General features: G+C 43.5%; 1 protein-coding gene across 1 annotated transcript in view; it reads right to left on the bottom strand.

The window, feature by feature from the left end:
* Positions 1-15,415: 15,415 nt before the first annotated feature.
* syt17 (synaptotagmin XVII) overlaps positions 15,416-17,865 on the bottom strand; it is an 87,597-nt gene continuing 85,147 nt past the window's right edge. Inside the window, exon 8 of the mRNA XM_060840094.1 lies at positions 15,416-15,784. Coding sequence (XP_060696077.1) covers positions 15,588-15,784 — 197 coding nt within the window. The 3' untranslated portion in view covers positions 15,416-15,587. The remainder of the gene's footprint in view (positions 15,785-17,865) is intronic.

Genomic DNA, 17,865 nt, shown 5'->3' with positions numbered 1-17,865 from the left:
ACAAAGTCTTTTTCCTGGGGTGGGGGAGTCCAGAACGAAACGGCATAGGTTTAGGGTGAGAGGGGAAAAATTTGAAAGGGACCTGAGGGTGGTGTGTGTATGGAATGAGCTGCCAGAGGAAGTGGTGGAGGCTGGTACAATTACAACATTGAAAAGGCATCTGGATGGGTCTATGAATAGGAAGGGTTTGGAGGGATATGGGCTGGTGCTAGCTAATGGGACCAGATTGTTTAGCTACTTTAGTGTGTTTGGTCAGCACAGACAAGTTGGGCCGAAGGGTCTGTTTCTGTGCTACATGCCTCCATCAGTACTTGCTGAGAGAAGCACTAAAGCCTGGGGCAGCTTCTAAAGCGCAGTGGGGAAAGACCACGGTCTGAGGTTTTTCTGCCAAAGACAATGGCAGTCTGTTCAGTTGTCAAACCCTCTTCATTCCTGAAATGAACGTAAACATTTTCCTACTTCAGTCGGAAACACCTTTGTTTTTTTTTGCAGCTGGAGAAAAGCTTTGGGAAATGCCAAAATTCCATAGTTTGTTTCTTACTTTCTCTCTCTGCAAAGTCTGTATGGAACTGATTTAGAGTCTTTGTATGTACTTATCAATGATATTTATGAATAAAATATATATTTTGTAATAGACATATTTGTGATTGTGTTTATAAAGGAGCTGGATCCAATGCAAACCATGTGATAATGGAGGAAATGCAGCCTCTCCAGGTGTTCACATTGATAGGAATTGAACAGATTGCATGTTCTTAAAGTTTCCAAGCCCCTGGGTCCAGGTGAGATGTAATACTGAGGGAAGTGAGAATGGAAAGGACAGAGACATCATTTCTTGGTCTTCCTTAGAAGTGCCAGGGATTGGAGAATTGCATATGTACTTCTGTTCAAAAAAGACAAACCTAGCTACTACAGACCAATCAGTTTTAGTTCACTGGTGGGGTACAGTTAGGAACAATAACTCAGAATAAAATTAACAGTTAAACAAAGAACAAAGACAATTTACAGCCCAGGAACAGGCCCTTCGGCCCTCCAAGCCTGAGCCGATCCAAATCTACTGTCTAAACCTGTAGCCCAATTCCTAAGCATGTTTCTCTCTGCACCCCATCCTACTCATGCATCTGTCCAGACTCATCTTAAGTGAATCTAACGTGCCCACCTCTACCCCCTCTGCTGGCAACGTGTTCCAGGTGCCCACCACCCTCTGTGTGAAGTACTTGCCTCACATACCCCCCTTAAACTTTTCACCTCTCACCTTGAAAGCATGACTTCTCATTATTGAATTCTTCACCCTGGGGAAGAGCTTATCTCTATCTCTGTCTCTCGCCTTCATTAGTTGGTAGACCTCAAAAAGGTCCCCCCCAGTCTCCATTTTTCAAATGAAAACAAACCTAACCTACTCAACCTCTCTTCATAGCTAGCACCTTCCATACCAGGCAACATCCTCATAAACCTTCTCTGCACCCTCTCCAAAGCATCCACATCCTTTTGGTAATGCGGCGACCAGAACTGTACACAGTATTCTAAATGCGGCCGAACCAATGTCTTGTACAATGTTAACATGACCTGTCAGCTCTTATACTCTATACCCTGTCCAATGAAAGTAAGCATACTATATGCCTTCTTTGACCACTCTATCCACCTGTGCAGCAACCTTCAGGGTACAATGGACCTGAACTCCCAGATCTCTCTGCTCATCAACTTTTCCCAAGGCTCTTCCGTTCACTGTATAATTTGCTCTAGAATTAGACTTTCCAAAATGCATCACCTCACATTTGTCTGGATTGAATTCCATCTGCCACGTCTCAACTCTCCAGTCTATCTATATCCTCCTGTATTCTCTGACAGTCCCTTATGCTTTCTGCTACTCCACCAATCTTTGTGTCATCTGCAAACTTGCTGATTATACCCACAGTGCCCTCTTCCAGATCATTTATGTATATCACAAACAACAGTGGCCCCAGCACTGACCCCTGTAGAACACCACTGGGCACCTTTCTCCATTTTGAGAAACTCCCTTCAACCAATACTCTCTGTCTGCTGTTGCCCAACCAGTTCTTTATTCCTGATGAAGGGCTTTTGCCCGAAACATCGATTTCACTGCTCCTAGGATGCTGCCTGAACTGCTGTGCTCTTCCAGCACCACTAATCCAGAATCAGTTCTTTATCCACCTAGCTAGAACACCCTGCACACCATGTGACCTCACTTTCTCCATTAGTCTACAATGGGGATCCTTATCAAAAGCCTTACTAAAGTCCATGTATATGACATCAACAGCCCTTCCTTCATCTATCAACTTGGTCACTTCCTCAAAGAACGCTATTAAGTTGGTACAGCACGATCTCCCCCTCACAAAACCATGCTGCCTATTACTGAGAAGTTCATTCTCTTCCAAATATAAATAGATCCTATCCCTCAGTACCTTCTCCAGCAACTTTCCCACCACTGACGTCAGGCTCACTGGTCTGTAGTTACCCGGAATATCCCTACTACCCTTCTTATACAGGGCGATGTGAGCAACCCTCCAGTCCTCCAGCACCTCACCTCTGTTTAAGGATGTTACAAATATATCTGTCAGGGCCCCAGCTATTTCCTCTCTCGCTTCCCTCAGCAACCTGGGATAGATCCCATCCAGTCCTGGGAATTTGTCCACCTTAATAACCTCTAGCCTACCCAACACATCTTCCCTACTTATGTCAATGTGATTCAGACTAATAAAACTTCTAACTCTAGTCTCAACATTCATCATGTCCCTCTCCTCAGTGAACACTGATGCAAAGTAATCATTCAGAATCTCACCCATTCTCTCAGGTTCGACACACAACCTTCCTTCCTTATCCTTTAGTGAAACAATCCTTTCTCTAGTTACCCACTTGCTTCTTATATAAGGATAAAATGCTTTGGGATTCTCCTTAATTCTGCTCTCTAAAGCTATTTCATGACCCCTTTTAGCCCGCTTGATTCCGCGTTTAAGACCGGTCCTACTCTTCCAATATTCCTCCAGGGCCCATTCTATTCTTAGCTGCCTGCACCTTGTGTACGCTTCCCTTGTCCTCTTGGCTAGTCGTACAATTTCTCCTGTCATCCACGGTTCACAAATCTTGCCCTTCCTATCCTTTGCCTTCAATGAGACATGCCTATCCTGCACTGTCGTTGACCTATCATTAAAAGCCTCCCACATCTCAAATGTGGACTTCCCTTCAAATAGCTGTGTCCAATCCACATTTCCCAGCTCCTGCCTAATTCTGACATAATTGGCCTTGGCCCAGTTTAGTATTTATCCCTTAGGACCACTCTCATCTTTATCTACGAGTATTCTAAAACTTACAGAACTGTGGTCACTGTTCCCAAAGAAATCCCCCACTGTAACATCTACCACTTCGTTCCCCAGTACCAGGTCCAATATGGCCCCTTCCCTCGTCAGACTACTGACATACTGCTCAATACTTAGTTGGGCAAATGCAGATTCATTAAGGAAAGTCAACCCAGGTTTGTTCAGGAACAAATGTAAGTGGCTCACTAACTATTGTTTGAGTTTCTGGGTGGAGTAACAGAAAAGGGTGATGAGGATAGTGCTGCTGATGGGGTGGACATCGAATTTAAAACAGCACTTGCTGGCAAAATAGACATTGAACATAAGTGATAGATCTTGGTATAAAAGGGTCAGTAGTGGCACATAATCAACATGAAGTGACAGGAAACAGACAGCAATGGGTGATGGATGGTTTTTGAATGGGGCAAGGTTTATTGTGGATTTCCCAGGAGTCAACAGGAAGGATCCTTGCTCCTCCTGACACATATTAATAATCTAGATCTTGGCATACAAAGCAAAGTTCAACATTTGCAGATGTTACAAACCTTGGAATTATTGTAAAACATGAGAATAGTGTAGGATGTGAAAGGGATGTATCTTAGTGAAATGGATAAACAAGTGGCAGATTCATACAGAGACTGTGAAGTGATTAATTTGTTGCAAAAACAAATAGAGAAAATAAAGGACATTGGCACATAACATGACATAAAAATGTCACGTGATCAGGCAGAGTGGCTGGTTAAGCCCAGGGAAGTAACTTCAGCCCCACATGCTTCTCAGCATTTTGTTGATTTTTAATTCAATTTACAAGTGGCTTCGATGCAGAGGGACAAGAATACATAGGAGCAAGATCAAAGAAAACAGAGAATTTTATTTTCCAATCAGGCTCCAAAGGAAATGAGTTGAAAGAAATTTGTTGAGCAGGAAATAACTGATAAAAGTGTCCTGAAGCCCCCAGTGAGCTGGATGCTGTCACAACACCGATTTTCATCAGAGACATAAAACAAAGCTTCATTATAATGATTGGCTTTCCAGCTAATCTACGATTATTAGACTCAAGGTGAACATTGAGGGGTTTCTTTTAGCTGCAGTGAAAGGCTATTGCTTTCCACAATGTGAAGATATTTCTCTTTCCAATCTTCTTAATGCTGACATCAAAAATTCCAATGAGGAACACTTTGATGGTCAGTCAATCAGTGGTTGTGTTAATATAATGAATGACGCTTGCTGCATATCAGGGAAACTGGAAGCCTATTTAAAAAAATCACGTTTGATCTGTGTTGTAATCAATCATCCTATAGAAAGCTCATACCTATATAAGCTTATATCCTATAGAAAGGTCATACCTCTCAGATTCAAGCTTTCTTGCATAAAGGATTTTATTTCACGAATGCATCTGGTCAAAAAAAAAACACAGTTCAACGCGATTAGATTAGATTCCCCACAGTGTGGAAAGACCATTTGGCCCAACCAGTCCGTACCGATCCTCTGAAGAGTAATCCACCCAGACCCATTTCCCTCTGACTAATGCACCTAACACTATGGGCAATTTAGCATGGCCAATTCACCTGACCTGCATATCCTTGGACTGTGGCAGGAAATCCACGCAGATATGGGAAGAATATGCAAACTCACACAGACAGTTGCCCGAGAGTGGAATTGAACCCAGGTCCCTGGTGCTGTGAGGCAGCAATGCTAACCACTGAGCCACCATGCCCACTATTGCTTGGAACATTCTGTGAATATCAAAATTATTGACAGAAGCATTCCAGAAGGATGAAGAATAAAGGATCAACTTTAAAGTTGTATCAATGCTTGTTTTTAACAACTCTGGGCGGCGTGGTGGCTCGGTGGTTAGCACTGCTGCCTCACAGCGCCAGGGACCCAGGTTCAATTCCAGCCTCAGGCAACTGACTGTGTGGAGTTTGCACATTCTCCCTGTGTCTGCGTGGGTTTCCTCCGGGTGCTCCGATTTCCTCCCACAATCCAAAGATGTCCAGGTTAGGTGAATTGGCCACGCTAAATTGCCCATAGTGTTAGGTGCATTAGTCAGAGGGGAATGAGTCTGGGTGGGTTACTCTTCGGAGGGTCAGTGTGGACTTGTTGGGCCGAAGGGCCTGTTTCCACACTGTAGGGAATCTAATCTAATCTTTAAAAAAAGTGCTTCCGCATATGTTTCACTGATTGTGGACAGTGCAGGACAGGAAGAAAAGTAAAATAAATGAACAGCTGCGAAAAATCCTTAACTTGAAATGAAGTAGTAGCATGCTGGATACTGGCAAGAGTAAATTTGTAACTGGAAAAAGGAATAAAAGAAGTTCTGGTGTTCAAAAGAAGGTGTACATCTGAAATGTCATGCCCTACCCTTTGTCAGAGGTACTGACTGACTGCTACATAATTCCAGCATTTACCACATCCACACGGACCCAGCACAGGGTTCAGCCACAGGTAACAAATCCAAGTGTAAAAACACGATAATTCAACCGCACACGAGGAACATGAAATATGCCACAAACTTGCAAAACAAAAGGATGAGATTTTTTGAACTAAGCTCTTCCTTGGGACAGAGTCTGGAGGAAGTCACATTAATAGAACAAGAACAAAGAGGTCCATCTGAAGCCAGTCAAGGGAATTCATCATGACAAAAGTTAATGAGAATATCTTCCACTCTTCTTTAACAAAGAGCATATATTTATCATTAACCAGTAACAGCCAATACTGGGGGCTTGGTTAGCACAGCTGGCTAGACATCTGGCTTGTGATACCAACAAACGTGGGTTCAATTCCCATTTCAGTGGAGGTTCCCATGAAGATTTCTCCCCACCTGAGAATGTGGTGACCCTCAGGTTAAACCACTACCCATTGTCCTTCAGTAATGGGATGGTTGGACGATAGTGACTTTAGTTTACAGGTCCCTAACAGACCATGGATTCCAACGCACTTTCCATCATTGCATCTGTTTCTTTGAAGTGAGAAAAGACATCATACTGCATTTTCTCTTGGAATTATCCCCCTGCTGACAATAAATAGAACCTTCTGTGTTACACGTGCTAAAAGCCTCAAGCATGTTCAACTGCTCAGTCAGTCTCATCTCAGACACACATACGCTCAATGTCATTCACAAATATCTCCACACACATTTACATTCTGTTTGTCATTCGAATGAATCCTCTGCAGCAACTCATTTGCTGAAACCGTTCCTATGTGCTTTCCTGGCTTCAAGTCCCTCCAAGGGGCCGAGGCGCTTTAAGAGAATCCAGAGGGGATTCACCAGAATTGCTGCAGCAACAAAGGATTTGAGCTAATTTGGAGAAACTGGGAGTTGCTCTGCCTATCACACAGCGTTACTCACTGCCTACCCTCACACATACGGACATTCCTAAACTCTCTTTCTCTCACTTACTCATTGACACCTGAGTTTACAAATTCTCTCACACTTACACTCAACGATTCTCTCACACAGTCATGTTAATGAATTACCCTGGGGCTTCAATAATTAACAAGCCATTCTGAAATTTAACACTTCAATAACCAAACACAGGATGTGGAAAAGCGTTTGTTACAGCAACAAGTCTAGCTGCTCAAATCATGAGTCCAGAGATCGGTGCTGGAAAAGCACAGCAGGTCAGGCAGTATCCGAGGAACAGGAGAATCAACATTTCGCGCAAAAGCTCTTCATCACCCCCATTCCTGATGAAGGGCTTTTGCCTGAAACGTCAGTTCTCTTGTTCCTCAGATGCTGCGTGACCTGCTGTGCTTCTCCAGCACCACATTCTTGACGCTGATCTCCAGCATCTGCAGTGTTTACTTTCGCCTACTCAACCCATTCTGTTTTCACTGCCTGATTCACAAAACTGAATGTCCGTCACAACTCCACTTGTACTGCCGCTTACTCACATGATTTGCAGCCAGCATTGAGATTACAATTTGTTTTGGATTTTATAATTAAAAATCTGAAAGTAAGTATCTAATGATGGCCGTGAAATCATTGTTGATGATCAGAAAAACCCATCTTGTTCACTGATGCCATTTCGGGTTTGAGCTGTAAGGAGAGGCTGGGTCGGCTGGGATGTTTTTCACTGGAGCATAGGAGGTCGAGAGGTCATCATTATAAAATCATGATGGGCACAGATAAGGTGAATAGCAAAGGTCTTTTCCCAAGGGTGAGTGAGTTCGAAACCGGGGGCATACTTTTAAGGTGAGAGGAGAAAGATTTAAAAGGAACCTGAGGGGCAACTTTCTACACAGAGGGCGGTTCATATCTGAAAAGACCTGCCAAAGGAAGGGGTAGATGCAGGTACAGTTACAACATTTAAAAGACATTTGGACAGGTACATGAATAGGAAAGTTTCAGAGGGAAATGGGCCAAGTGGCACCAGTTTACTTTGGAAAACTTGGTTGGCAACAGATGTATTGGACTGAAGGGATAAAAGCAAGTTACTGCGGATGCTGGAATCTGAAACCAGAAGAGAAAATGCTGGAAATTCTCAGCAGGTCTGGCAGCATCTGTAAGGAGAGAAAAGAGCTGACATTTCAAGTCTAACTGACCCTTTGTCAAAGCTCAACTGACTGAAGGGTCTGTTGCTGTGCTGTCTGACCCTATAACAGTACTTACCATCATCCAGTCCATTGTTCACAAACTAAACTCATATCCTGAAGGCCAGTATCAAAATCTGAGAAATTCCCTCTTGACCCCATTTCACAATCACAACCAGTCCCAGTCATAGAGTCATAGAACATAGAAGGATACAGCGCAGTACAGGCCCTTCGGCCCTCAATGTTGCGCCGACCGAATCCTACCTAACCTATACTAGCCCAATAACTTCCAAATGCCTATCCAATGCCCGCTTAAATGACCATAAAGAAGGAGAGTTCACCACTGATACGGGCAGGGCATTCCATGAACTCACAACCCGCTGTGTGAAGAATCTACCCCTAACATCTGTCCTATACCTACCACCCCTTAATTTAAAGCTATGTCCCCTAGTAACACCTGACTCCATTAGCGGTAAAAGGTTCTTAGTATCTACCCTATCTAAACCCCTAATCATCTTATACACTTCTATCAGATCTCCCCTAAACCTTCTCTTCTCCAATGAGAACAGCCCCAAGTGCCTCAGCCTTTCCTCATAAGATTTTCCTACCATTCCAGGCAACATCCTGGTAAACCTCCTCTGCACTCGTTCTAAAGCTTCCACATCCTTCCTATAGTATGGCGACCAAAACTGCACACAATACTCCAGATGAGGCCTCACCAGAGTCTTATACAACTGCAACATGACCTCAGGACTCCGGAACTCAATTCCTCTGCCAATAAAGCCCAGTACACCATATGCCTTCCTCACAGCACTATTTACCTGGGTGGCAACTTTCAGAGATCTGTGTACATGGACACCAAGATCCCTCTGCTCATCCACACTACCAAGTAGCCTACCATTAGCCCAGTAATCCATCATCTTGTTATTCCTACCAAAGTGAACGACTTCGCACTTAGCTACATTGAATTCCATTTGCCACATTTCCGCCCAGCTCTGCAACTTATCTATATCCCGCTGTAACCTACCACTTCCTTCCTCACTATCCACAACTCCACCGACTTTTGTGTCATCCGCAAACTTGCTTACCCAGCTTTCAAGTCCTTCCTCTAGATCATTTATAAAGATAACAAAAAGCAATGGTCCCAAAACAGATCCTTGTGGTACACCGCTAGTAACTGCGCTCCAAGATGAACATAATCCATCAACTACTACCCTCTGTCTCCTTCCAGCCAGCCAATTCCTAATCCAAACCTCTAATGTATCCTCAATGCCATACCTCCGTAGTTTTAGCATTAGCCTACCATGGGGAACCTTATCGAACGCCTTACTAAAATCCATATACACAACATCTACTGCTTTACCCTCGTCCACTTCCTTAGTCACCTTAGTCATAGAGATGTACAGCACGGAAACAGACTCTTCAGTCCAACCCGTCCATGCCAACCAGATATCCCAACCCAATCTAGTCCCACCTGCCAGCACCCGGCCCATATCCCTCCAAACCCTTCCTATTCATATACCCATCCAAATGCCTTTTAAATGGTGCAATTGCACCAGCCTCCACCACATCCTCTGGCAGCTCATTCCATACACGTACCACCCTCTGTGTGAAAAAGTTGCTCCTGAGGTCTCTTTTATATCTTTCCCTTCTCACCTTAAACCTATGTCCTCTAGTTCTGGACTCTATTTATCCTATCCATGTCCCTCATAATTTTGCAAACCTCTATAAGGTAACCCCTCAGCCTCCGACGCTCCAGGGAAAACAGCCCCAGCCTGTTCAGCCTCTCCCTGTAGCTCAAATCCTCCAACCCTGGCAACATCCTTGGAAATCTTTTCTGAACCCTTTCAAGTTTCACAACATCTTTCCGATAGGAAGGAGACCGGAATTGCACACAATATTCCAACAGTGGCCTAACCAATATCCTGTACAGCCGCAACATGACCTCCCAACTCCTGTACTCAATACTCTGACCAATAAAGGAAAGCATACCAAACGCCTTCTTCACTATCCTATCTACCTCCAACTCCACTTTCAAGGAGCTATGAACCTGCACTCCATGGTCTCTTTGTTCAGCAACACTCCCTAGGACCTTACCATTAAGTGTATAAGTCCTGCTAAGGTCTGCTTTCCCAAAATGCAGCACCTCACATTTATCTGAATTAAACTCCATCTGCCACTTCTCAGCCCATTGACCATCTGATCAAGATCCCATTGTAATCTGAGGTAACCCTCTTCACTATCCACTACACCTCCAATTTTGGTGTCATCTCAAACTTACTAACTGTACCTCTTACGCTTGCATCCAAATCATTTATATAAATAACAAAAAGTAGAGGGACCAGCACCGATCCTTGTGGCACTCTACTGGTCACAGGCCTCCAGTCTGAAAAACAACCCTCCATCACCACCCTCTGTCGTGTACCCTTTGAGCCAGTTCTGTATCCAAATGGCTAGTTCTCCCTGTATTCCATGAGATCTAACCTTGCTGACCAGTCTCCCATGGGGAACCTAGTTGAACGCCTTACTGAAGCCCATATAGATCACATCTACTGCTCTGTCCTCATCAATCTTTTTTGTTACTTCTTCAAAAAACTCCATCAAGTTTGTGAGACATGATTTCCCATGCACAAAGCCATGTTGACTATCCCTAATCAGTCCTTGCCTTTCCAAATACATGTCCATCCTGTCCCTCAGGATTCCCACCAACAACTTGCCCACCACCGAGGTCAGGCTCACCAGTCTATAGTTCCCTGGCTTGTCTTTACCACCCTTCTTAAACAGTGGCACCACGTATGCCAACCTCCAGTCTTCCAGCACCTCACCTATGACTATCGATGATACAAATATCTCAGCAAGAGGCCCAGCAATCACTTCTCTAGCTTCCCACAGAGTTCTCGGGTACACCTGATCAGGTCCTGGGGATTTATCCACTTTTATGTGTTTCAAGACATCCAGCACTTCCTCCTCTGTAATCTGGACATTTTGCAAGGTATCACCATCTATTTCCCTACAGTCTATATCTTCCATATCCTTTTCCACAGTAAATACTGATGCAAAATATTCGTTTAGTATCTCCCCTATTTTCTGCAACTCCCCACAGAGGCTGCCTTGCTGATCTTTGAGGGGCCCTATTCTCTCCTTAGTTACCCTTTTGTCCTCAATGTATTTGTAAAAACCCTTTGGATTCTCCTTAACTCTATTTCCCAAAGCTATCTCATGTCCCCTTTTTGCCCTCCTGATTTCCCTCTTAAGTATACTCCTACTTCCTTTATACTCTTTTAAGGATTCACTCAATCTATCCTGTCTATACCTGACATATGCTTCCTTCTTTTTCTTAACCAAACCCTCAATTTCTTTAGTCATTCCCTATATCTAACAGCCTTCCCTTTCAACCTGACAGGAATATATTTTCTCTGGATTCTCGTTATTTCTGAAGGCTTCTCATTTTCCAGCCATCCCTTTACCTGTGAACATCTGCCTCCAAATAAGCTTTTGAAAGTTCTTGCCCAATACCGTCAAAATTGGCCTTTCTCCAATTTAGAACTTCAACTTTTAGATCTGGTCTATCCTTTTCCATCACTATTTTAAATCTAATAGAATTATGCTCGCTGGCCCCAAAGTGCTCCCCCACTGACACCTCAGTCACCTGCCCTGCCTTATTTCCCAAGAGTAGGTCACATTTTGCACCTTCTCTCGTAGGTACATCCACATACTGAATCAGAAAATTGTCTTGTACACACTTAACAAATTCCTCTCCATCTAAACCTTTAACACTATGGCAGTCCCAGTCTATGTTCGGAAAGTTAAAATCCCCTACCACAACTCCCCTATTATTCTTACAGATAGCTGAGATCTCCTTACAAGTTTGTTTCTCAATTTCCCTCTGACTATTAGGGGGTCTATAATACAATCCCAATAAAGTGATCATACCTTTCTCATTTCTCAGTTCCATCCAAATCACTTCCCTGGATGTATTTCCGGGAATATCCTCCCACACTTCGATTTTGACGATTCTGCACCGAGCTTTGATTAATGGGGATCCCTGAGCCCCCTCAATACCGTCTATTACACAAACCAGCAACATATTCTCCTCAAAATTAACCATCTCTGCAAAGCTAACCTGGATTGGGACTCTTGCAATTTAAAACCATGATCCAGATCCTCCCTCGCCTATTTCATTGGAACAAACCATCAGCTGCAGCGCAACTTATTCCTTTCAACATTTGATTCGGAAACACTCCCTTCACCCATACCCTCTACCTCCCAGGTGAAGAGGCAGCAACATTCTGCAAATAACATCACCTTGAAGACCTTGTGCAGTCCTCCAGCTTCTCATTTCCATGCATGTTACCTTTCCTGCATCGCCACTGGATAGAAATCCTGGAATTCCTTCCCTGAAACCACGGCGATAACAGACAGACTGTCTGCCCAGGAACCTTTCTGAGGCAAGGAGAAATAGGCAGGGAGTGTGACCATAGTAATATCAGTGACTGCCAGAAAACAAGCCTCAAAATCAAATATGTCTGTTATTTAAAGAGCAATTCTGTCTGTTATTCCAACTGGAATAAAATAGTTTTGAGGCGGCTGTTTCTCCCTCTTTCTCCTCGTTCCCACCATTTAGTTTTTGGGGAGGAGAGTTGCTTATGGACAGGTGTGACATTCACCATCCTGTACCCTATAGAGAGATCAGCAAATACCCTGACTGGGCGAGGACAGCAGACTGCAGCAGTGGGTTTTTAATCTGTGTTCTTTGAAACATAGAAACTAGGAACAAGAATAGGCCATTCAGCCCCTCCAGCCTGCTCTACCATTTAATCTGAGCATTAGCCGATTCTTGATCTCAACGTCACATTCCTGCGTTCTCCCAGTGTCTCTTGGTGCCTTTAACATCCAGTCTCCATCTTGAATGTATACGATGACTCCGGCCCCATGACCTTCTGTGGTACAGAACTCCACAGGCTGACCACGGTCTGAGTGCTACCATTACCACCTGATGAAGGAGCGGCGCTTCGAAAGCTAGCGCTTCCAATTAAACCTGTTGGACTATAACCTGGTGTTGTGTGAGTTTTAACTTTGTACACTCCAGTCCAACACTGGCATCTCCAAATCATGAAATGGTCTACACTCTATACCCTATACTCTGGGATTGTATCCATGGCTCCACACTCCCCAGTGTTGCAAAGCAGCAGTTTGCAATATTCTGGGATTTTAAAAATTCTGCATTCCTCAAATTTAAAGCAGTTGTTATGAAAATCTTCATCACTTTTGTCTGCCTAACAAATCCAGTAAAACCGATAGCTGCATATTGTATCGCTGCATCCCGACTCCCCCCAGAAATCTGACAGTGTACTCTGCCAGGCTGGGTCCAGGTGATGTCAGCTTGTGGAATGGATTGGGATGAAGTTGCCAGGATTGGGGATGACTTTTCAATAACTGGCATTCAATGTTGTGCAGATGGTCAAAAAACCAGAATTGCCCCTTTTCAGGAACCTGTGTGTTGGTACTGCAGAAATGATGCCAATTTCAGAAACTAAAATGGTCCTTTGGATAATTATTCCTGTTCAGAACTTTCTGTGGCTCAGTGTAAGATTGACATGTCGGATCTATTTAATGCACAATCCATTTACAACCTGCAGCCAAATTGAGGAAACCTAGTGGTTCATTGCCATCTCTTTGATTTTAATCTTTATTTCTTGTGTTCATGAATGTAAATAATGTTGATGTGAGAGAAAAGTTTTTTCTCTTTGACACTCAGCTGTGAATTGTCATCGTCACCACCTACTGCTTTCAGATGATGTAGCTGAAGAGATGCTGGTAAGGAATGAGCCTGGGAAAGAGTAGACTCATGAGGGAGGTGTCAGAGCACAAAGAGAGGTCACTGCAGGCGATTCTCTCACTATAATTGAACTGAGAAGATTGTAACCAGTTTGGTACAGGCCCCCCCCCCCCCGGTCGGTGTTAACAGGAGGATTGTGTGATTAACCATGTTTGAACCTGCAGACTATGCGAGGAGGACACTATCTGCTTCAGGCTCCTGGCTGGAACTCATGCTCCTATTTCCCAAGGGCAATGCTGCTGGTCACCAACTCAACTCCGAGTGACTCCAGGGGCAATTTCAGTTTCCCATCTTCCCACTCACAGCTATGCTGAGGGGGTAAAATACATCACTGACCTCTTTGAATTGGTCTCACTTGAGAAATTAATAACACCAAAACTTTGCCAACTTTATTTGAAGTCAATGATAACAATTCAATGACTTCATACCTTAAAATGTGTTGTTAATTTTAAATGAAAGATTCCTTTGTCTAATTATTACATTTAATTTATAATTGATGGATTATTCCAGCCACTTTATAGCACACAAATACAGAGAGGCTCTCTTTTAGAGACGGCTAACTTGATTGCATCTCAGCAGGAAACTCCTTTGGCTCAACATAGGATTGGATTTGGAAATGTATAAATAGTTCCCTACATTAAAGTTAGATTTTAAAAGTATTTATTTTATTACCTAATACCAGAGTCTTTGTTAACAAATACATTTGAAATATTCCTCCACTAATTTCAAAAGAATATATTATCAACAGAAAGTTTAATTGCAATGAATATTTGCTTGCAGCCCATTACATCAAGTACGTTATAACTTACATTCAACATGATATTACATGTACCCTACCCACACCTGAAGAAAGCTTTTTATTAAACAACAAAGAACAAAGAAAATTTACAGCCCAGGAACAGGCCCTTCGGCCCTCCAAGCCTGAGCCAACCCAAATGTACTGTCTAAACCTGTCGGTCAATTCCTGAGATATTCCTCAGTAATATCCTGACCATGTACCTGTGACCTTCTCGTTACTGCGATACTCTCACTCGCCTTGTAGTGGGTACTATTAGTTCCGAACCAGCAGCAATGCATAACAAAATAAATGCAATACATCTCCACATTTGCTTTATTTGGAATAGATATTTTGATCCAAAACAATATGCTCTAAAATTGTGAATAAGCATCTATTAAAACACAGATGGCAATAGCTGTTACTGGCAACGTTCTGACTGGATAATTAGAATTAAAGCCATACATCATTCTAGCTAAAGACTCAAATACTGTTGACCAATCACACAAGACAAACCTGGATAAAGTACTGCATCGATATACCATACTACCCAAATGTCCTCACAGCTCTGCACAACTTACAGAACAGCTCTATGGAGCCTGATTCACCATTACAGGAATGTTGTGCTCAAATAACTATCTGATATATGATAATTTCCAATTGCAGGCTTTAATTATCTAGAAGCATGGTGGAATGATATACAGCACTAGAGATATTACTGTCTTACCCAGATAATAACAACAATCCTTCAAATATTGATGGCTTCCACAAACACAAATCCCATCAATAACATTCAAATTTAAGCTACTGAATGACTTACACCAAGAAAGCTCACATAATCTTTTTAAGTTTATAACGGACAGCCAAATTCGTCTTCAATCAGATATAATCTGTATTTGTGACATGTAACAGCACAATATGTCTCAAAATTAATAACTTAATAGTGCTCCAAAGATAACTCACTAATACATTGGTTTGGTGCTGCAGAGTTTTGTTTCAAATACAACACGGTCAAAGACAAAAACAGGGGAGTGATTCCCTCTGTCAAGGTACAGGAGCTGATGCTGCCAGATGGTGCCAACACCAGCAAGGTTCAGCTTTGGCAACCGTGGCACATGGGATGGCATCACGTCACCTCCAGTGATGCTAAGGAGACGCGGTCACACTCAGACCGGGAACGCAGGCTGTGCCACTGAGCAGACGAGGTTCGGTGAACATTCAGCAGGCGGCGCCAGTGAGTGGACTCAGGGCCTCCCGTGGAGTACTGACCAATGACAATCCGGCCAACAAAATCATTGCTGCTCTTCATGTTGTGACCGTACACTGAAAAGGAAAGGGACAATTAATACGGCACATCTTAATACACAGAACAACATCAGATCAGTATGAAGAAAACTGGTTTCACCCAGGGGGTGGTGGGGAATCTGGGACTCGCAGCCTGTGAGGGTGGGAGAGGCAGAAACCCTCCTCACACTGAAGAAGGATTTAGCTGTAAACTTGTGATGCCAAGGCTATGGACCAACTGCTGGAAAATGGGAACAGAATAGTTAAATATCTCCACAGAGGCCGGTATCTGTCACCAAGTAACCCTTTATTTACACATGAACAGTCCTGGACTTTAGTACAGCCTCATTCAGATACAGTTACCAGAATGTCAGCATCTCTGACACTCCGCCTTCTTATATTCAGCCAGAGCTTCCTGATTCGATCAGATTAACAGCCCCAATCAGGGAACTCACATTCAACAGAGTCCAGCTACTGTCCCAATCATGACAAAGGGACTGCTTTTGACCAGCACAGACTCAGTAGGCTGAAGGGCCTTGATCTGTGCTGTAGACTTCCATGACTCTGTAACTCATACAATCAGTAGCTTGTGACAGCAGATGAACACCCCCCCACCCCCCCAACCCCCCCCCCCACCCCCACCCCCACCCACACACAGTCTCCCCCTGCCACTTTTGCTCCAATTGACACAACCACAGAAGACCCGGAGAATGAATAACACTGAATTCTTGTTTGGTAAACAATATCGATATTGATTGTACAATTTGCCACTGATGTTCAGTCAGGTCAATTCCATCTTGTGATAATAGTTAACTGTCACTTAATGTCATTAGCAAAAATGCTCCGATAAATCACATTGGTCCTGGATTTCTGCCAGTTGGAAGGTTCTACAGTTTTCCTGGTCAGTCTGATAAGTATCCCAGGTGGCACTCCTGAAGGTACAAATTAGTTCCAGTTTTAATGGGACAGCAACCACAACAAACTCCAGCTGCATGTACCTCTGATTATTGCTGCAATAAAACCCTTTGGATATTGTGCAAAATTCAATGTCCACAAAATAGAATCATTCTAGATTTAGTTCTCAGAACATCGGAACTTGGAGCAGGATGAGGCCATTCAGCCCCTCAAACCTGCTCCACCACTTAATACCATCATGGCTATCTCATGTCAGCCTCAACCCCATAACCTGCCTGCTCCTCATTACCCTTTAGCCCATTAAAGATTAAAAATTTATCTCCTCAACTTTACTCAATGTCCCAGCATCCACCGCACTCTGGGGGGAGAGAATTCCACAGATTTACAACCCTTTGAGAGAAACAATTTCTCCTCAATGCTGTTTTAGGATGAGGGGTGGCAGATTCTAGATTGCTTCACAAGGGGAAACAGCCTCTCTACATCTACCATGTCAATCCCCCTTAGTTCCTCATATATCTCAAATAGCTCCCCCCCCCCCATTCTTCTAAACTCCAGACAACATCGGCCTGAAGTGCTCAATCTCTCTTCAGAAGACAAACCTCTGGAATTAAGCAAGTGAGCTTCCTCTGAACTGTCTCCAATACAACTACATCCCTCCCTCACGTAAGGGAACCAAAACTGTGTACAATACTCCAGGTGTGGTCTCACTAACACCTTGTACAGTTGCAGCAAGACTTCCCTACTTTTACACTCTATGATCTAATTTACATAAACACACAATCCAATTATAAACATTCATCAATTAATTCCAAAATTAATTGACTTGCAGGATTCCATCCTGGAACACTGTCAGCAATCACTCCCTAACGTGTCTGATTGTCCACCCAGGAGACTCTCTGTCACTGGTCCTGGGATCTGTGGGTCCTTGTGTGTCTGAGGAGCCCAGTCCTGGAGCTACGTCTCCCACCACACACTTGGCAGGTGTTTCCAGGAAGTGGAATTGGTCCTTGGCCCCAAGATCATTGACATTCCTTTCTCCAGTTCCTTTTCCGTACTTCCTCTTGCCAGTGCATGTTGTGAAAGAATTATTTCACTTCATTCAGGAGGGTCTCCCAAGTTGGTTTGTTCTGAACGAGGATCTCCCAGACGCTGGAATTGATGCTGCATGTCTTGATGGAAGACTTCAGGAGGTCTTTGAAATTCTT

This window comes from Hemiscyllium ocellatum, chromosome 20, assembly GCF_020745735.1.
Source record: "Hemiscyllium ocellatum isolate sHemOce1 chromosome 20, sHemOce1.pat.X.cur, whole genome shotgun sequence".
Lineage (NCBI taxonomy): Eukaryota > Metazoa > Chordata > Chondrichthyes > Orectolobiformes > Hemiscylliidae > Hemiscyllium > Hemiscyllium ocellatum.
The sequence above is the reverse complement of the archived record's forward strand: the minus strand, read 5'-3'. Positions and strand labels throughout refer to the sequence as shown.